At 44.0% G+C, this 17,702-nt stretch overlaps 1 protein-coding gene across 2 annotated transcripts in view; it reads right to left on the bottom strand.

The window, feature by feature from the left end:
* Window positions 1–3,223: 3,223 nt before the first annotated feature.
* Window positions 3,224–17,702, bottom strand: part of b3gntl1 (UDP-GlcNAc:betaGal beta-1,3-N-acetylglucosaminyltransferase-like 1) — a 22,897-nt gene continuing 8,418 nt past the window's right edge. The window contains exons 7-12 of one of the 2 annotated variants that reach the window (XM_083764803.1): window positions 11,666–11,761; window positions 11,248–11,372; window positions 9,098–9,233; window positions 8,865–8,957; window positions 7,733–7,807; window positions 3,224–5,387 (exon numbers count right to left, since the gene is read on the bottom strand). In XM_083764803.1, the coding sequence (XP_083620929.1) occupies window positions 5,307–5,387; window positions 7,733–7,807; window positions 8,865–8,957; window positions 9,098–9,233; window positions 11,248–11,372; window positions 11,666–11,761 (606 nt within the window). In that variant the 3' untranslated portion in view covers window positions 3,224–5,306. The remainder of the gene's footprint in view (window positions 5,388–7,732; window positions 7,808–8,864; window positions 8,958–9,097; window positions 9,234–11,247; window positions 11,373–11,665; window positions 11,762–17,702) is intronic. The other variant, XM_083764804.1, reaches the window with a different exon arrangement.

The raw sequence follows: 17,702 nt of genomic DNA, 5'->3' as shown, positions 1-17,702 counted from the left end.
AACAGTCGGAACGGCAAGCATTACTGACGCGCTACATTCCACCGAACAGCTACAGCAATGGAACGCATCATGAGATAGACGCTACAACCCTACCCCCCCCCCCCCCCCCGATTAATGCGCACGCACGCACGCACACACACGCACACCCTGCCCCATCTATCTGCTGCATCTGCTGCACTTTCTCTTTCTAACACTATCACTATTCAAATTTTAGGACAGCAAATTTACTAATGCCATACTTTCATTTAGCTTGATCAGATATTTCTGGTGCACAGCCAATCCGAAGCGGGTGGCAACCCCTAAGGGGGAAAATCACGCATATCTCTATACAACCCAATAAACGTAACCTCTATGCTTAATCCTAGCCTCGGGAACCCAGGCGTTTTGGTTGAGCTTAATCCTAATCCCAACCTCAATTTATTTTCCTAATCGTAAACCTAAAACTCCCCAAATATCTTTTAACTCTAGGGCTAGGCTATAAACAACAATCTTTCTTTCTTTCTCTCTCTCTCTCTAACACAAACACACACACACACACACACACACACACACACACACACACACACACACACACACACACACACACGCGCACACACACACACACACACACACACACACACACACACACACACACACACACACACACACACACACACACACACACACACACACACACACACACACACACACACACACACACACACACACACACACACACACACACACACACACACACACACACACACAAATATTTTGTTTCAAATGTCATTTGGGTGGGGTTCCTTGAGGCGGTTCCAAATGAACCCTTGCAGGTCTGTAACTCACAAATGGTGAAATGGGTCCATTTGGTTCCTTTTGTGCAATCTCAGAGTTATGGGGCGCCCTAGAAATGAAAAAGTACGAGAACCACTGAATTAGGGTAAAAGCAACACATAGTGCCAGCAGACTGTATACGTCTGGGACAGTACTTCCCATGCGTGCACCCACCGCCGCCACCTGAAGTATTCAGAGCAGCAAACGGCCCTCTGACCTTCTTCCCTTATCCTTGTGCCGTCACCTGCGTCTTCTCAAGCAGCCTGACTGGAGGGAACACTCCGTCTGTCTGTCCACACAACTGGCTTCTAATGGAAACACACACACATTCCTCCCTCCCACTCTCCTTTCAACCTCGGCGACCTTTCTTTCCTCGCTGCTTGCGAGTAGCACACTCCTCTCTTTCTCCCGCTGTCTGTCATTCAGAGAGAGAGAGACACACACACACGGGCATGCCCATACACACACACACACACGGGCATGCCCACACACACGGGCACGCACACACACTACACTACACACTCACTACTGTTGGAAAATGGGTTTAAAAATGATGAGTGGGAGAGAGGGAATAGAGGAATGGAATGTGTTCCAGGTGAATGCCAGACTTCAGTGACCTCCAAGAGAGACCTTTTCACAAAAACACGCCCATGTCTTATCTCTCCGTTATCAGCGTCCACAGCCAGACAACATGCAGTTGTGTGTGTGTGTGTGTGTGAGAGAGAGACTGGGCATGTGTGTTTGTGAGTGTGACCAGCGAGGGCATGCACGTTCCAGGGTCAGGGTCATTTGTTTTGTGTGTGTGTGTGTGTGTGTGTTATCAGGCCTAATCCTTGCACAGAGACAGTGAGTGACAGAGTGTAAACACAGACTGAAGCTCTGTTTATTCGCTCTCATATGGATTCTCCATTAAAGCCCACTCACACTTTATCATGAGGGCAGAGGGGTGAGAATGAGTAAAGTTAAGTATAGAGGGTTTTACAAGGTAGAGTCGGTACTGATTTGTCTTCTTAAATACAAAAAATAATAAAATAAAAAACATGGGTATGCTTTCAATTCAATTCAATGGTATGCTTCCTGTGAACCTCGTAATTGACGAGAAAGAGCACAATAGGGGAATAAATGTTACCAATATTAAAAGCTACGGGGACATTATTGTGTTGAAAAAGGCATAACACTTTAGGTATACATTACATCTGGTTTGGCTTCATCAGATTACATGGAGCCGAAGTGGTGCTTGTAGTATGTGAAACTCAACACTGAAAACAAAACGGCATCCAATCTCTAAATACCCCTTATTGTAATTTTGCACACTGTACTTGCACTAACGTAGCCTATTATATATAAGTACTGTGTGCCATTAGTGCACATTCCATACTGTATGTATATCCAGATAATAAATTATTCTTTACCCATATTGTGCACATTCTCCATTGCTGCTAGACTTTACCCATCCCCGTTTTCCCCGTACTACTGCCAACTTTATTTGGTATTTCTTTTTTTTTTACATCCAGTATTATCATTATCTTGTTATATTACAATTGTTGTTAGCACACTCTCGCGAACATGTCAACCAACATTCTACTGAGGGACAAATACACCTTCTTCAATCTTAAAACAAAGGATGATTTTTTTTCTTCCAGACCTGATAAATTACAATGGTAGAGGGAAAGAAACCAACCACATACACAATGCCAGAGGCTATTATGTGAGCAGTGTATAGGGATGTGATCGAAAACCAGCAAAGCATAAAAACAAACTTAAACCATTGGGGAAAATACTAATCTTCCATTGTTGTTGGAAAAGAAGGGGAGTATACATGTATCCTACAAGAGAAATCCTGAGAAACTATTGAAAGGTCATGTCCCTAAGGAAAACAGAACCTTATCACTTGTGTTTGTCAGTGAGAAAGAGGGGTGAAAGGGTCTCGGTAGAGACCAGGTGCTAAATAGATGGGATTGTTTTCTCAGACACTGTACTGTACTGCAGAACAGGAGGGGCTTGCATGGACCCACTCATCAGAAAAGCAAGGCCGTTTTATTTGTTACAAGTCAATTCAATGAATGTGCTTTACACAGAACATCAAGCAAATGAGATGAGAAATTAAGGTCTTTTTCTCACCCAATCAGTCCAAGTGGTACATACATCCAGAGTAGTACAATCCTGTTAAAAGTGTTTATCTACAACTCATTCGGTCGAACCCACTCAGGCTATATCTTCCGCCACCCCTTAACCCTTATCCCTAAACTTATTTGCAATTTTTTTACTATTTAAAAAAAAAGTTTTTTTCTTTTTTTTTTTAACCTTTTAAAATAGTTCAAATAGCTGATCTACAAGCTCACAACATGTAGATGTAAATCGGCTAGTTGAACTATTAAAATTATTTTCAAAATAGTAAAAGTTTAGGGATAAGGGTGGCGCAAGATGGAGCCCTTAGCGTATGCTATATGCCAATTATATTACTTTAAAACAATACAACATGCAGCAAACCTGTGGTGTGTTTCACGCAGGATTATATTGTACAGTTGAAATGGTCCCTATCGCAATTGAAGTCTCTGGCAGTGTTTTTCTGTTACTGTTACACCTCTACAAACTGGGCTGTGGTCTGATTTACAGTAAGGAAAACCGCCTTTCTGATCCCGGAAACACCATGTGGGGATTTGTGGGAACAGGTCTGTTTAGCTTTGAACAGAAAGGCCATACCCAGCTCTGTGTGGTAAAATAAACCCTGTGTGTTTGTTTATGTATAAAAACTGCCTTCTGTAAAATAAACAATTGTTACTTTCAGAACTGTAAAAAGAAAAACAATTTGTTGGTATGTCTAAGCAACGTATACACCCCTGCACGGTGACAGTTTGTGTAAACATATATTTGGTTTCTGCCTGATTGCATCACTCAAAGCTGCTATAAAGTAAAATAAGCAAAAACAGCAATAGGCTAATAATATGTTTCGCTTCCCATGGCAAAGCAAATTTGCATCTTCTGCTTCGCATGCAGTTCACTTTCATCAGCCATCAACCAATAGCAAAAAAGTGTTTAGCTGCTGAGTAAACTTGGCTGTCATTGGGTGCCGCTTTTTTGGTAAGCTCATGTATTAACCTAGCCTGGCTCCAGCCACACCCATTACAAACAATATGTTCTGGAGATTCAGGTCTGGTGACTCTGTCTACAGCGGTGTTAGACTGCATCGATGCAGTGGCTGATCGGCCTTCAGCTGTTTAAACTTGATGACGTCAAACAACACTGTACAGTTGTACACCACTGTGGTAACTTGCGACCTGGCTATTAAATCGCCCTATGATAAATAGTTTCTTTACGGAAACGACAGGTTTTAGAAACATCATCATCCGACATATTGTACCGTTTGTTTACATGTTAGTAGTGCTCGTTGACAGTGTTTGTTTGGTTAGCAACGAGTTAGCCACAATGATTGATAACGACGTCATCTGCTTTGCTACTATTTGGATTGGTTGGTGCGAACCAATTGGCTTATAGACTGCCGCTTTGGCAACACCCATCCCAGAAACTTCCAGAACTTTTGGTAAACTCAAGCCAAATAGTCCAGGTCAGAATGTCTGTAAACCGTGTAGAGTGGATAGAATGGATATTCTTTACACGATATAAAATAAACATTAATTATGTATTCCATTTGTCAACCTGTGGATATTTAGAACAAAACAATATATTTATAATAGTCAATGACAATATCATAGTATCCTGTTCTTCCAGGGTTAGATAATACTGCTCCAATGGGATGCTGCCGCCGTCAACTACATTTTAGGTTGTGAACATTGTGAGCTTCCGGTCTCCTAAAGGGGCAGGTACCCATGGTTGTGAACATTGTGAGCTTCCGGTCTCCTAAAGGGGCAGGTACCCATGGTTGTGAACATTGTGAGCTTCCGGTCTCCTAACGAGGCAGGTACCCATGGTTGTGAACATTGTGAGCTTCCGGTCTCCTATAGGGGCAGGTACCCATGGTTGTGAACATTGTGAGCTTCCGGTCTCCTAAAGGGGCAGGTACCCATGGTTGTGAACATTGTGAGCTTCCGGTCTCCTAAAGGGGCAGGTACCCATGGTTGTGAACATTGTGAGCTTCCGGTCTCTTAAAGGGGCAGGTACCCATGGTTGTGAACATTGTGAGCTTCCGGTCTCCTAAAGGGGCAGGTACCCATGGTTGTGAACATTGTGAGCTTCCGGTCTCCTAAAGGGGCAGGTACCCATGGTTGTGAACATTGTGACCTTCCGGTCTCCTAAAGGGAGTCAATTAAACATGAATATCCATCATTTCACACTGTCTTGGACTGAATTGACTACCGGTAAATACAAACCAGCAAACTGATTTCCGTGTGAGTCACATTCTGCACTAGCCAAATTCAGTACAAGATAGGTCTTTTTCCTCGGCATGGAATGGCCATGTGCCTGCATTTGCAATCGTCCATGTGTTAAAGCTAGACTCATCCTCCCAGATCCTCTCTGTGTCTCCAAGTAGGTAGTCAGTTGAAATGGTAGTAGTCTAGTCCTTCTCTCAGCTGTAGAGAGTTGAGGTTCTCTTCCAGTACTCCTTCTGTCATGTCCTGGAGGACAATAACCATAAGGAACAGTATGATGGCAAATATGATCTATAACATTCTACATCATTCTCATCCTCATAACACTATAGGAGAGATGATGAGATAACACTATCATCACATACCCAGCCCTTATTTTACTTTATAGCAGAGGAGCTCATTAGGTTATAGTCATTGGCTACGTTTACATGAGCAGTTAAATCCCCTTTTCATTCCGAATAGAAGTTCAATCCTATTAAACGTTGTTATGTAAACACCTACAAAAACTTACATCCGAATGAAAACGCTCGATGCGATCTAAAAACCATTCCGATGTCACTGGCCGGATTACTCCGATGTTCAATGCGATTGAAAGAAAATTGGACTCATGTATACACTGCTTCGGATGTAAATTCATTCTGGTCTTTCTGAGCATGCTCATTTCCATTGCGCTCCAACTCCAAGGCGCTCATAAGCCTCATATCCAAGGCGCGCCGAGGAGTTTGCACATAGAGCGCGTTATTTCGTGCATTTTGTGTGTGTGTGTGTGTGTGTGTGTTCAACGGTCTCTCTCTCACACTCTCTCTCTCTCTCTCTCTCAAAAATAACGAGCGACCCGATACAATAATAATCAGTGTGTTGCGAGCCCTGGCCGTGCTGTAGATAATAAAGTAGGCTACACATAAAAACGAGATGATCACCTTCCCAGCGGAGAAGGGGAGCCGCAGCAGGTGGGAAAAAAAGACGGTAAACATAATATGTATGTCCGTCCCTATCCAAGCAGCAGCCTCAAAACTACTGCGGAATGAAATTATGGGATTTCAAAGTGTCGTCTTTCGTCTGAAAGTCACAATGAATGAACTGCCTATATTTTATGTGTCCAACAGATGGCGTAGTTTCACGTGAATTAACATGTATCATGTCTTCTATCACTTCTCCATATAAACACTCATTCGGAATGACCATTTCCCATGTAAACTTGCGGCAAAAAACATTACATCGGATGTATTTTATTCTGAAGTATTTATTCGGAATGATCACCCTTCATGTAAACGTAGCCATTGATTAGCTGCTGCATGTTCCCTAGGGATAATATGGTGCATGTAGCTGACCACTCAGCACAAATGATAAATGCGTGAATTTATTCTGAATGTCTTTCATTCCGGCTAACAGAATAATACAATTTTTCTGCATTTTTGGCTAGAACAAGCTATATTCAACAACTAACTAAAGAATGGAATGTCATGGTGACTGGTGACACGCTTTTCTTCTCCGTCTTTTCAGACACTCTGTCTCAAACGTCATGGAGCGAATATTCTGTGGGTCCTGAAAGACAAAGAGCTGGCAAGGGCTGATTTATTTATTTACTCTGGCAGTTACTGGTGGAATATAGCTTTATAGAGTTATATTCAGTTAAAGTTTATTGTGTCGACAGAGTTAAAGGAATATGTTAAATATCAGCTACACAATGTTGTCTTGAATCCTGGTAAAATGTTCATGTGTCTGCTAATCAGTGGTATGACAATAGGTAGATTCAAGAATGACTGATTGGGTCCAGGTGTGTGTGTGTGTGTGTGTGTGTGTGTGTGTGTGTGTGTGTGTGTGTGTGTGTGTGTGTGTGTGTGTGTGTGTGTGTGTGCGCGTGTGTGTGCGTGTACAAACACGTGTATGATAGAGACATAGAGGGAGAATGATTGAGTCCAGGTTTCCTTGTCCTCTGACTGGGTAATTACTGTCCCCAATTCCCATAATTGACCAATTAGGAGCCCCCGTAGGCGGGGTCACTCTAGATTTGATGTCTGAATCTAGCTGGGTGATAAATATACAATTAACCATTTTCTATGTGTGTATGTGTGTGTGTGTGTGTGTGTGTGTGTGTGTGTGTGTGAGCGCGCGCGCGCGTGTGTGTGTGTGTGCGTGCGTGCGTGCGTGCATGCGTTGTATGTGCAAAATGCTCTGTGTGTCCAATGAGTAAATGAAAAAATGCGGCCACTAGTGTAATTTACATGAAACGTTGTGCCAAGGTTTTTGTACAATGTCAAGAGTATTGTTGAACAACATAAATGTTTAAAACAAAAGGAAACAAAGGTTGCAGGACAAAAGCCAGCGTTGGTACTAGCATCACAGTGTGGTCAAACATCAGGGTGCTGTCTCTGCCCATTTCCTGCTTGCCGCCTGTGTGTGTGTGTGTGTGTGTGTGTGTGTGTGTGTGTGTGTGTGTGTGTGTGTGTGTCTGTCCTGTGCCAGGCACACGCCCTCGATCATTATGTCATTAAATTAGATTACAGACCTGAGGGACATACGGTCAGGAACACATACACGCGCACAGCACACGCATGTATGCACTATGCACGCACGAACACACAACTTACCAGTTTAACACAGATGATGAAGGGAGGAGAGGCCTTTTTGTAGTGTAGCACTGGGATCTTGGGCTTAGGTCTCTCCTGCAACAAAGGAGGAAAGAGTTATAGGTTGATAGCGAGATGACTGAAAGAGGGAGGGGGGAGAGAGAGAGAGAGAGAGAGAGAGAGAGAGAGAGAGAGAGAGAGAGAGAGAGAGACACAAAAAGACAGAGTCAACAACACACGCTAGTCAAAGCTTCCAGCAGTACACCTCATACAGTAATTACCCTCACTCCTACAGTACACCTCAGACAGTAATTACCCTCACTCCTACAGTAAGGGGTTCACAGGAAAGCCCCACTATAAAATGTTTGGTTGACCATTGTGATATTTAGGCAATTATGAATCATGGTTTTGAAACTACTACCCATGGTTTAAGTGTGAGCTGACAGATGGGCTCATTGTGTTTCTACAAGATGAAGAATCAGGGGCAGTTGTGCATACCCCACACGGGGCCTGATGTTTACATGTGCTCCGCTTGACTGGAATCAGGCTGCCTGCCACTTCTGAAAGCACATTTTGATTTTGAGTAATGTGCTCTGCTGGAAAGATTTTGGTGTTGGCATCATGTCGTGCTTTAGCTATTGAAAAATAGCAGATCTACAAGCTCATATCGCGCCACCGAGTGGCGCGATACGAGCTTGTAGGTCTGCTATTTTTGAAAAAAATCGAAGAACGACTGACATTTTTAGAATCTGATCTCAGGTCAGAATGAGTTAATCAGACCAGTGTGTGTCCAGTGGAAACCTTGTATGAATCTGATCTCAGGTCAGAATGGGTTAAGCCTGAGTTATGCTTAGTTGCATGCGGGTGCCGCGCACCAGAAATAGCCGATCTACAAGTTTAACAATGTTTTGGTGAGTATAAATCCGCCTTTGGCGTTCTAAGGATGTTGCCAAAATTATCTTTGAACTCCTGATGTTCAGAAAGAGAGAGAGAGAGAGAACTCAATTTACATATAGACTATCAACAAACTAGTCTGTGATGAAATTTGAATAAAAGAAAGTGCATTAAACTGCTTCAAAACCCCCGAGACATTTATCAAAAAGTGACAGTTTTCACAAAACAAGTTTCCCCTACATCTGACTGCTGTACTTACAGAACTGAGCACAGTTGTTCTCACCTTGGAATCCTCATAGGTATAGAAGCCTTTCTGAATCTTGTTCTCAGCTACATCGCAGAAAGCCTTTACCTGGTAGACAAATGACAAATGAAGAACGCATCTTCTCCATGCTATTTTTCCTGCAGGTTTATCTAGTTAGAGAGCAGAAAAAAAATATTTAAAACCCCACGCCTATATAAGTCATATAATTGGCTACGTGTAGCACGTACCTTCTTCTGATTGGCTGGGCTTAGGCATCGATACAGTTTCCGTCCTTGTTTTCCCGCGTTCCATATGGTGAAGCTCTCCCATTGGTTGAGTACTCTCTCCTGTAGGAAGTCTACGCGTAGTTTCCAAATGGTCTCCCTGGAAGCAGAAAGTTGTTTACAGCCTTTGATAACACATGCAGAGAGATAATATTACACACCTAAGGCTTAGCATGGACTCTTGTTGTGGTGGTTAAGACTGCACATCGCATCTCTGAATGCATGTGGCCAGCTGTGTGCCTGATTGCCTTGAACGTCAACCCTGCTTTCCTTTGACAGCCTTAGCCTAATATATACTTTGTCGACCATGACAATAATGACAGAATACTCTTTTCAGTCAAAAATGTGTTGCTTTTGTCATGTGTGTTTATGAAGCTTCAGCTCTCCTCCTTCTTTTGTCTGACTTAAACCCAATGAACTTTGATGACTGGAGTTCCCCAGGGGTCTATAATCCTTTTCTTCCTTTTACAACAGATATAGCGGATAGAAATGGCAGATAAAAATCTACAAAAAAAAGTAGATTCTCGCCGAATGTGTGCCCCCCTGGCCGAGGGACACTGAGGTTCAAGTGGTTGTATAACCCACAGTAAAAACATAACCGTTCATATCATATGGCCACACACACACAAACGTACAGTACACAATGTGGTCACAACACAGCTTGTAATCACATGGGCCTATTAGCTGGAGGTCTTTTCCGATGTGAGAGTCTCAACTACAAGAACAGGGCCTCCTATGACAAACAAACTCTAAGCCACCACCATCCTAGTGTACGGGTGGTCTCTTCCACTCTGCTCCACCATTCATTCTGCACACAGGCACAGACTCCAGGGTTCATAACAACACATGTAAACTAGACACCACCGTTTACACACACACACACACACACACACACACACACACACACACACACACGCGCGCGCGCGTGCGCGCATGCAGGAGCCCCTTGGTCTCATAAAGCCTTGCTGATTAAAAGACAAAGCAGAAACAAAGTGCATCATATCCTGAAATGCTGACCAAGGAATAACTGTGGTGGCACTCATACAGTACCCTTGTGTGTATGGACACACAAGCAGTGGTGCGCCTGCGCACGCACACACACACACGCACACGCACACACACACACACACACACACACACACACACACACAGCTACATACAAATGGTGTGTGTGATACGGAGATGACCAGAACGAAGGCAGGGTTGGCTTAGAATAGCCTTCCAGAAATAGCTGGAGGCTGGATAAAAAGGTGAGATGATTGCTGAAGGATGGCGTCAACAAGGGCAGATATACGAGCAGGGGACAGATGGAGAGAAGGAAGGAAGGGAAGGAGGGATAACAGGAAAGACAAGATGAGAGGGAGTGAGGTACAAGGGCAGGGAAGGAAGGAGAGGTCTATTCGTTTGGTGTATTTAGAGATGCAGGCTTTCCGCTGTGTGTGTGTGTGTGTGTGTGTGTGTGTGTGTGTGTGTGTGTGTGTGTGTGTGTGTGTGTGTGCGCGCACGCTCACACACAGACCTGTTGAGGGCGATCCAACAGTAGTAATGTCAGATCTACACAAAATCAAATACAACTAGATAAAGTTCCCCTCAGGGCACAGGTCTCCACCAGGGCAGGTTAGGTTGTGGCCTCCTAGTCCTGGTGGCGCTATAATAGGCAAATGTGAAAAGGGTGCCATTTCTTCTTATGCCTTGGATGGCAACTGGATGATTTGAGGCATTTTGTTCCAAACGGGCCAATCCTGCAAACTTTGAAAGCCAATGATAGCTAATTAGGATGGAATATGTCATATTTGCCCGAGATTAGCTGTACACAGACGGACGGACATACAGACACACACAGCCTTCGGCCTGGTGGAGACACCAACCTATAACACTGTTAATTCACAACACAATCCAACTCCTTCCCATTAATGTCCAACAGATTCTGAACGTCCCACAGACAGAAGAAGACAATCTCACTTCCATCTGATGGATGTGGAGAGTGTAGGAGTGTGTATGTGTGGGGGAAAAAGGAGGGAGAGAGAGACGAAAAAGGTGGTTGGACTTAACATGAGTGTGTGTGTGTGTGTGTGTGTGTGTGTGTGTGTGCACGCCAGGGTAGGCAGACTTACTCCAGCACAGAGTGTGTAGCAGCCTTCTCATGGTAGCGGTAGACCAGCTGGCATTGGTCGACCCTGGCCACGCCCCCTCCCTGACGAAGACTCTGGTAGAAGAATATCAGGTCCTCTGGGACTCCCTGAAAGAGATGATACATAATATCTGTAAATGGTCATGACATCACACATACTGTACAGTAATTCATGAATGGATGGATGGATGGATAGATGGATCAATGGATGGATAGATAGGTGAATGGATGGATTCATGGATGGGTAACCACCCATCCATTAATCAATAGATTAATAGAAGGATGGATGGATGGGCGGACAAGGTTTGTGTCAAGATGTACTGTAAGATTGTGGGAAAAAAAAGACTGCAATGGACAAAGGTACTGTAGAGAGAGAGAGAGAGAGAGAGAGAGAGCCTGACCTTGCCACCCTCGTCAAAAGGTCCAACCCTCCGGAACCAGTCTCTGGAGCAGAACCATGTTGGCATGACGACCGTGGGCCCGTGGGAAGTGAACACCTAGAGAACACACACACACACACACACACACACACACACACACACACACACACACACACACACACACACACACACACACAGCTCTACAGTCAATGCATACTTTAAAGAACCACTTCATCCATTTTTAACATACCTTCATATATTTGCTCCTCACTAATGCTTAGTAAAAGTTGGTACCATTTTTGTCTACTCACACTGTATCAGAGGGCTGTGGACACTAGTGACATCATCTGTTTGGTCATTTCAAACAATATTTCACACTTTATATATCATATTTCTATTTCAGCATGCTAACCAGTGTTGCCAGATGTACGATAATTATCATATTTGTACGATAACTTTACCCTCTGTACGATTAATAATCCCCAAAATGCTCAAATGTACGATAATTTTGCCATATCACAAAGAAGTGTGAGAATTTACTAAATTCCCTGGCTGCTGATTCGGGATGCGGTTGGGCTTTTCAAAATAAGTCAATAAATCAGTCAATCTGACCCTAGATCTGTAAAAAAACACAGATTGTGTCTTTCCCGTCCAGTTTCAGGCTTTTATTTGTGTAAGGTACAAGTAGGTACAGGAAGTTGCCTGCTTCCATGCAGCATATGTGATGCATTTTGTCAAGAAAGAGTCTCAAGCTATTTCTTACATTTAATACGCAGTTATTTGTCAAATGTCTTATTTACATGTTTGATTTAATTTTTTTGGCTGTGTAGTTTTCTGTCAAATACGATAATTTGAAGCCACCGGTACAATAATTCATCATCTCCCATCTGGCAACACTGATGCGAAACTTCCAGGAAGAGAAAGGCTGTAGTTTCTATTAGCTTGGAATCCCAAATGATGATGTCACTGGTAGGTTTCTGAAATTCAAACACAGCCCTCCTTCGAGACACAGTGAGTAGACAGAAATGTTGCCATTTTATAATGAGCATTAGAGAGGATAAATTATATGAAGTTCGGCTGAAAATGGGTGTAGTGGTCCTTCAATAAAACAGTGTTTCCAAACCAGTAAGTCACAGGACGATGACCACTAAATGATCTGTGAAATGTTCTAATGATCACTCTGGGTTTTGCTGTGTAAACACAAGACTTGCTGCCGGGCGTAAACCTTGTATGTCCAAAGCTATTACTTTTCAGGTCATATATAAAAATAATAATAACCCGTTTTCCATTGGATACAACAAAATGATTATTTAGTCACAAGGTCTTATCAATACATTTCATTGGTTCAATAATACAAACCACATACAGACTTAACCACTTTCACTTTGCCGATCTACAAGCTCACATTGTGTCCCATCAGCTATTTTTGCTAAATTTAATGTACGAAAATACATAAATCGTTTAAAGTAAGGCGATACAAGGTTTCTGCCTGACAGCAAAGACATACATACATTTGATTAGCCTGCACAACTCTGAACAAGTGGACTTCTAATCCAAGAATGGTGTGGGAGTGTCAGGTCTCTGATAATGAATTCTCCCCTGGAGTGTCTGAGGAGTTTGGCCACTTGAACCCCAGCATGCTTCTTCTGGGAGGAACAGTCACCCAATGAGACACGTTTGGAGCTTGTAGGTTGGCCATTGAGTTTCACAAAGACTAGACTAGAGTTAAGTGGTAAAACAAAACTCAGGAGTGTGCCAGAATGTTTCCCAGAATGTGACTCTAGTGCTTTGTGGTCATTTTCTAAACGGGGTGTGTGGTGTCAACATCAAATAGACACGCGCAAAACAGCATGTACTTCCTGAGGCGTGCAACGGAAGGATACACACCTCCTCCATCCTCTCCCTCGCACTCACACACACACACACACACACACACACACACACACACGTGCGCGCACGCACGCACACACACACACACACACACACACACACACACACACACACACGCTCGCGCAGTTTCACACTAATGAGTTTGTTTTGACCTGTTTCTCTCTGCCTCAGAGTTAAGGGGAGCTAAACACTCTCTCTTTCTCTCTCTACACGCCCAGCCCTCCAGGCCCTTTGTTCCACTTTTGCTCCACTCTATTTCCCTTTCTCTCGTCCGTCCGTCCGTCCGTCCGTCCGTCCGTCCGTCCGTCCGTCCGTCCGTTCCTCTCTCCCTCCGTCTCCTTCCGCATGTGTGTGTGTTGTGTGTGTGTGTGTGTTGTTGTTGTAGCAGTAGTAATTTGTGGAAAAGGTGCAAATTATGTCAGTTGTTACTCTTGATTGATTTCTTTTAGTCCCCTCTCTCTCTACGTCGTCCTCAGACGAGCCCTCCATCGTCGTCTCCAGTCATCTCGGTTCTCCATACATCTGGCCAGCTCCTTTGTGCTTTCTGCACCAGCATCTTTCTTTAGTACGTCCACGTAGGTAGGTGTGGGACGCCCTCTCGATCGATGCCCGTGTGCTGGTTCCCACAGTACAAGCTTTTTGGCCTGGAGTTCTTGGTGTCGGCGGCAGTGGCCAGCTAGTCTCATCCTCCTTACTGCTATCTTCTCTGTTACACTTGGTAATGCCCCGTACAGACGCTTGTTGGTGATGTGCTCATCCTGGTTGATGTTAAGTACCACACGTAACATTCTGGTGTAGCACCCGTCCAGGGGTTTCTGTAGGGCTTGTGTAAGTGTCCAGCATTCACAGCCGTAGAGGAGGACGGACTCCACGGTAGCAGAGAAGAAACTGATCTTGATGTGTCGGGGGAGGTTGGATTTCCACACACTGGTCATACCATTAAGAGCTCTCCAGGCAAGTGCCTTCCTCACTTTAAGGTCCTTCTCTGTGGAGACAGGTATTTGAAGTCACTGACCTCCTTTAGGACAATACCCTCTATTGTCGTTAGGGGCAGATGTTCTTGGGGGATGTTATATATTATATATATGGTTAAAGCTGCTATAAGCAATAATATGTCAAAATTTTAATGACTTTGTTTTTTATTTATTTTTGGTAATCAGACAGCCAGTGATGAGTAAAACGCGCCCAAAAAATGTTTAGTTTCTGTAACACATCTAGGGGCCACAATCTGCATTCAAAGATGTTCCTAGAAGATTGGTTGAAGAAAATAAAAAGGTCATTCAAATTTTGACATATTATTGCTTTTAGCAGCTTTAAATAAAGGTCCAATAAATAAATAAACGTGTGGGTTTGCATGCGCGCATGACTGTGTGCATCTACGCGTGGTGCAGTGGAATATTACTGCCATGTCATTTGCATCACAGATGAGAGAAAAACATCTGGATTCAACAAGGCCAACAGCTGGACAGAATCTGTGTGTGTGTGTGTGTGTGTGTGTGTGTGTGTGTGTGTGTGTGTGTGTGTGTGTGTGTGTGTGACTGTGTGTGTGTGTGTGCGTGCATGCGTGCATCCACCTACATCTTCTCCATTCTCTCGTAATATTGCAACACTGTGCCTGCATCAGCTATAGCCAAAAAGCATGACTAGCTGAACTGTTTCTGGGAAGTCAGGGGACAGAACTTAGTGCAGATTACTATATAGAAGTGGACAGAGGCAAGAGAAAGGGAGAGCACAAGAGAAACTAGGGCACACGTCTCCACCAGGATAATATCATTTGTGATGTTTGGACAAAATGTGTAGGAGTAATATATGAAAAATCAAACAGATCTGTGTTGAACATGTGACTATGGAGATAGTGTATACCAAGTTGCATGATGTATGGATAAAATCTGTGGGAGTAATATAAAGAAATGTGTTTTGCAAAAATTGGCCTCTTGGGGGCGCTATAGCAGGCAGATGCGAAAAATGTAGGGCAAAGGTTTTTCCTTGGCCTCTAGGGGAGTGCAGTTGTACACAGATCGGTGCAGTTATAGGTAAAAACAGGAATTGGCCTGTTATAGCGCCACCATGAGGCTGATTTGAAAAATGTTTAAGTGGCATTGGAATGTGCGTGCATAAATGCACGGAAATCACAGCTGTGTTAAGATTTGAGGCATTGGCCCAGGCCGTAGCGTAACGGTCTGGGCACCGGACTGGTAATCCAGTCGCAGTGTGCCGCGGGTTCGACTCCCGGACCCGACACGGCCTTTACTGCATGTCTTCCCCCCTCCCCCATCTCTCTCCCGTTTCCTGTCAGCCTACTGTCTGTCCCTTCAAAAATCAATAAAAGGCGTAAGCCGCAAAAAAATATCTTAAAAAAAAAAAAAAAAAGATGAGGCATTTTGTTAAAAACGGACCAATCCTGCAAACTCTGGAAGGCAATCTTAGCCAATGGAGATGGAATAATGGGGAAGCAGACAGATCCGTGTTGATTACATGGCTATAGAGATAGTGTATACTGATTTGCGTGATGTATGGATAAAATGTGTAGAGTAATCTACAGAAATGTGTTTTGCAAAAGTCGGCCTCATGGTGGCGCTATAACAGGCTGTTGTGGAAAAATTGGGGCAGAGGTTCGTCGTTGGCATCCGGGGGAGTGTGTGTGCACAGTGTGGCATCGGCCGGGCCAACGGTGGCAGAGATCAGCTGTACACAGACGGACGGACACATGGACACGGACGCTGTGCAAAACATACTCTCTCCCCATGCCTTCGGCCTGGTGGAGACAATAAGGAAAATGAGTGTGTAAGAGAGAGAGAGAGAGAGAGAGAGAGGGAGGGGGGGGGAGAAAAAGGGAAGGGAAAGTTAAATATATAGAGAGAATCTCTATATATTTATATATCCCATTCTGACCGGGCACCCATTTTGGTGTTGGCATCGTGTCGTGCTATTGAAAAATAGCAGATCTACAAGCTCATATCGCGCCACCGAGTGGCGCGATACGAGCTTGTAGGTCTGCTATTTTTGGAAAAATCGAAGAACGACTGACATTTCCAGAATCTGATCTCAGGTCAGAATGGGTTAATCAGACCAGTGTGTGTCCAGTGGAAAACTCGTATGAATCTGATCTCGGGTCAGAATGGGATATATAAGAGTCATGGCGATGGGGCACTCACATGAAGAATAGAAAGGGGAAAATGAGAAGTGAGAGAAACAGGAAAAAAACAACAGAACGGGAGAAAGAGAAAGACAAAAGGGAAGACATGCTGGTGAAGATATGAACCATATCTAATGACCTTCAGCTGAACATTCAGACTGCAGGCCTCCAGACATATCATCTACAGTACACACACACACACACACACACACACACACACACACACACACACACACACACACAGCAGAGGGAAAATGTTGAAATAGCTGGACAGAGTTAATCAAACTCCGCCTCAGGTAAGCCTACAGTATCCAGGAGAAATATTGAGAGAGAGAAAGAGAGAGAGAGAAAGAAAGAGAGAGAGAGAGAGAGAGAGAGAGAGAGAGAGAGAGAGAGAAATGAAAAGAGGAAGAGAAGGAGTAAAGGGGGAAGGAGAGAGAACCATGTGTGGACTGGTGAGTCAATGATCTCACTCGCGCTCGCCACGAAATTCAATATCATATAAATATCCTGGAATGTCTGCTAAGGAGTTCTGCAGATCTGTGTGTGTGTGTGTGTGTGTGTGTGTGTGTGTGTGTGTGTGTGCGTGTGTGTGTGTTTGCGTGCGTGCGTACGTGTGGCCTTGCGTGCATGCAAGCGTGCGTGCAGGGCTGCGGGCGGCCTTGCGCGCGTGCACGTACTGTATGCGTCCGAGCATGTGAGTGAGTGTAGTATTAGGAAGTGATAGAGAGATCTACAGGGAGAGACAGAGTGAAAAATAAAGACAGAGGGAAAAGAAAAGAAAGGTGTATGTGTGTGTGAGAGAGAGAGAGAGAGAGAGAGAGAGAGAGAGAGAGAGAGAGAGAGAGAGAGAGAGAGAGAGAGAGAGAGAGAGAGACAGAGAGAGAGAGACAGAGAGAGAGAGAGACAGAGAGATGGAGAAAGCCGGACAGAAAGCAGGTCTCTTGCAAGTTGTGTTGTATCCCATGGCGACATTGTGAGTTGTACAACAGACCCAATGGTACAGTCACATCTACAGATAATCACACATAC

This window comes from Protomyctophum parallelum (genome assembly GCF_964188405.1).
Source record: "Protomyctophum parallelum genome assembly, chromosome: 5".
In the NCBI taxonomy this organism is placed as follows: domain Eukaryota; kingdom Metazoa; phylum Chordata; class Actinopteri; order Myctophiformes; family Myctophidae; genus Protomyctophum; species Protomyctophum parallelum.
Note: the sequence above shows the minus strand (reverse complement) of the source record. Positions and strands in the feature narration are given on the sequence as shown.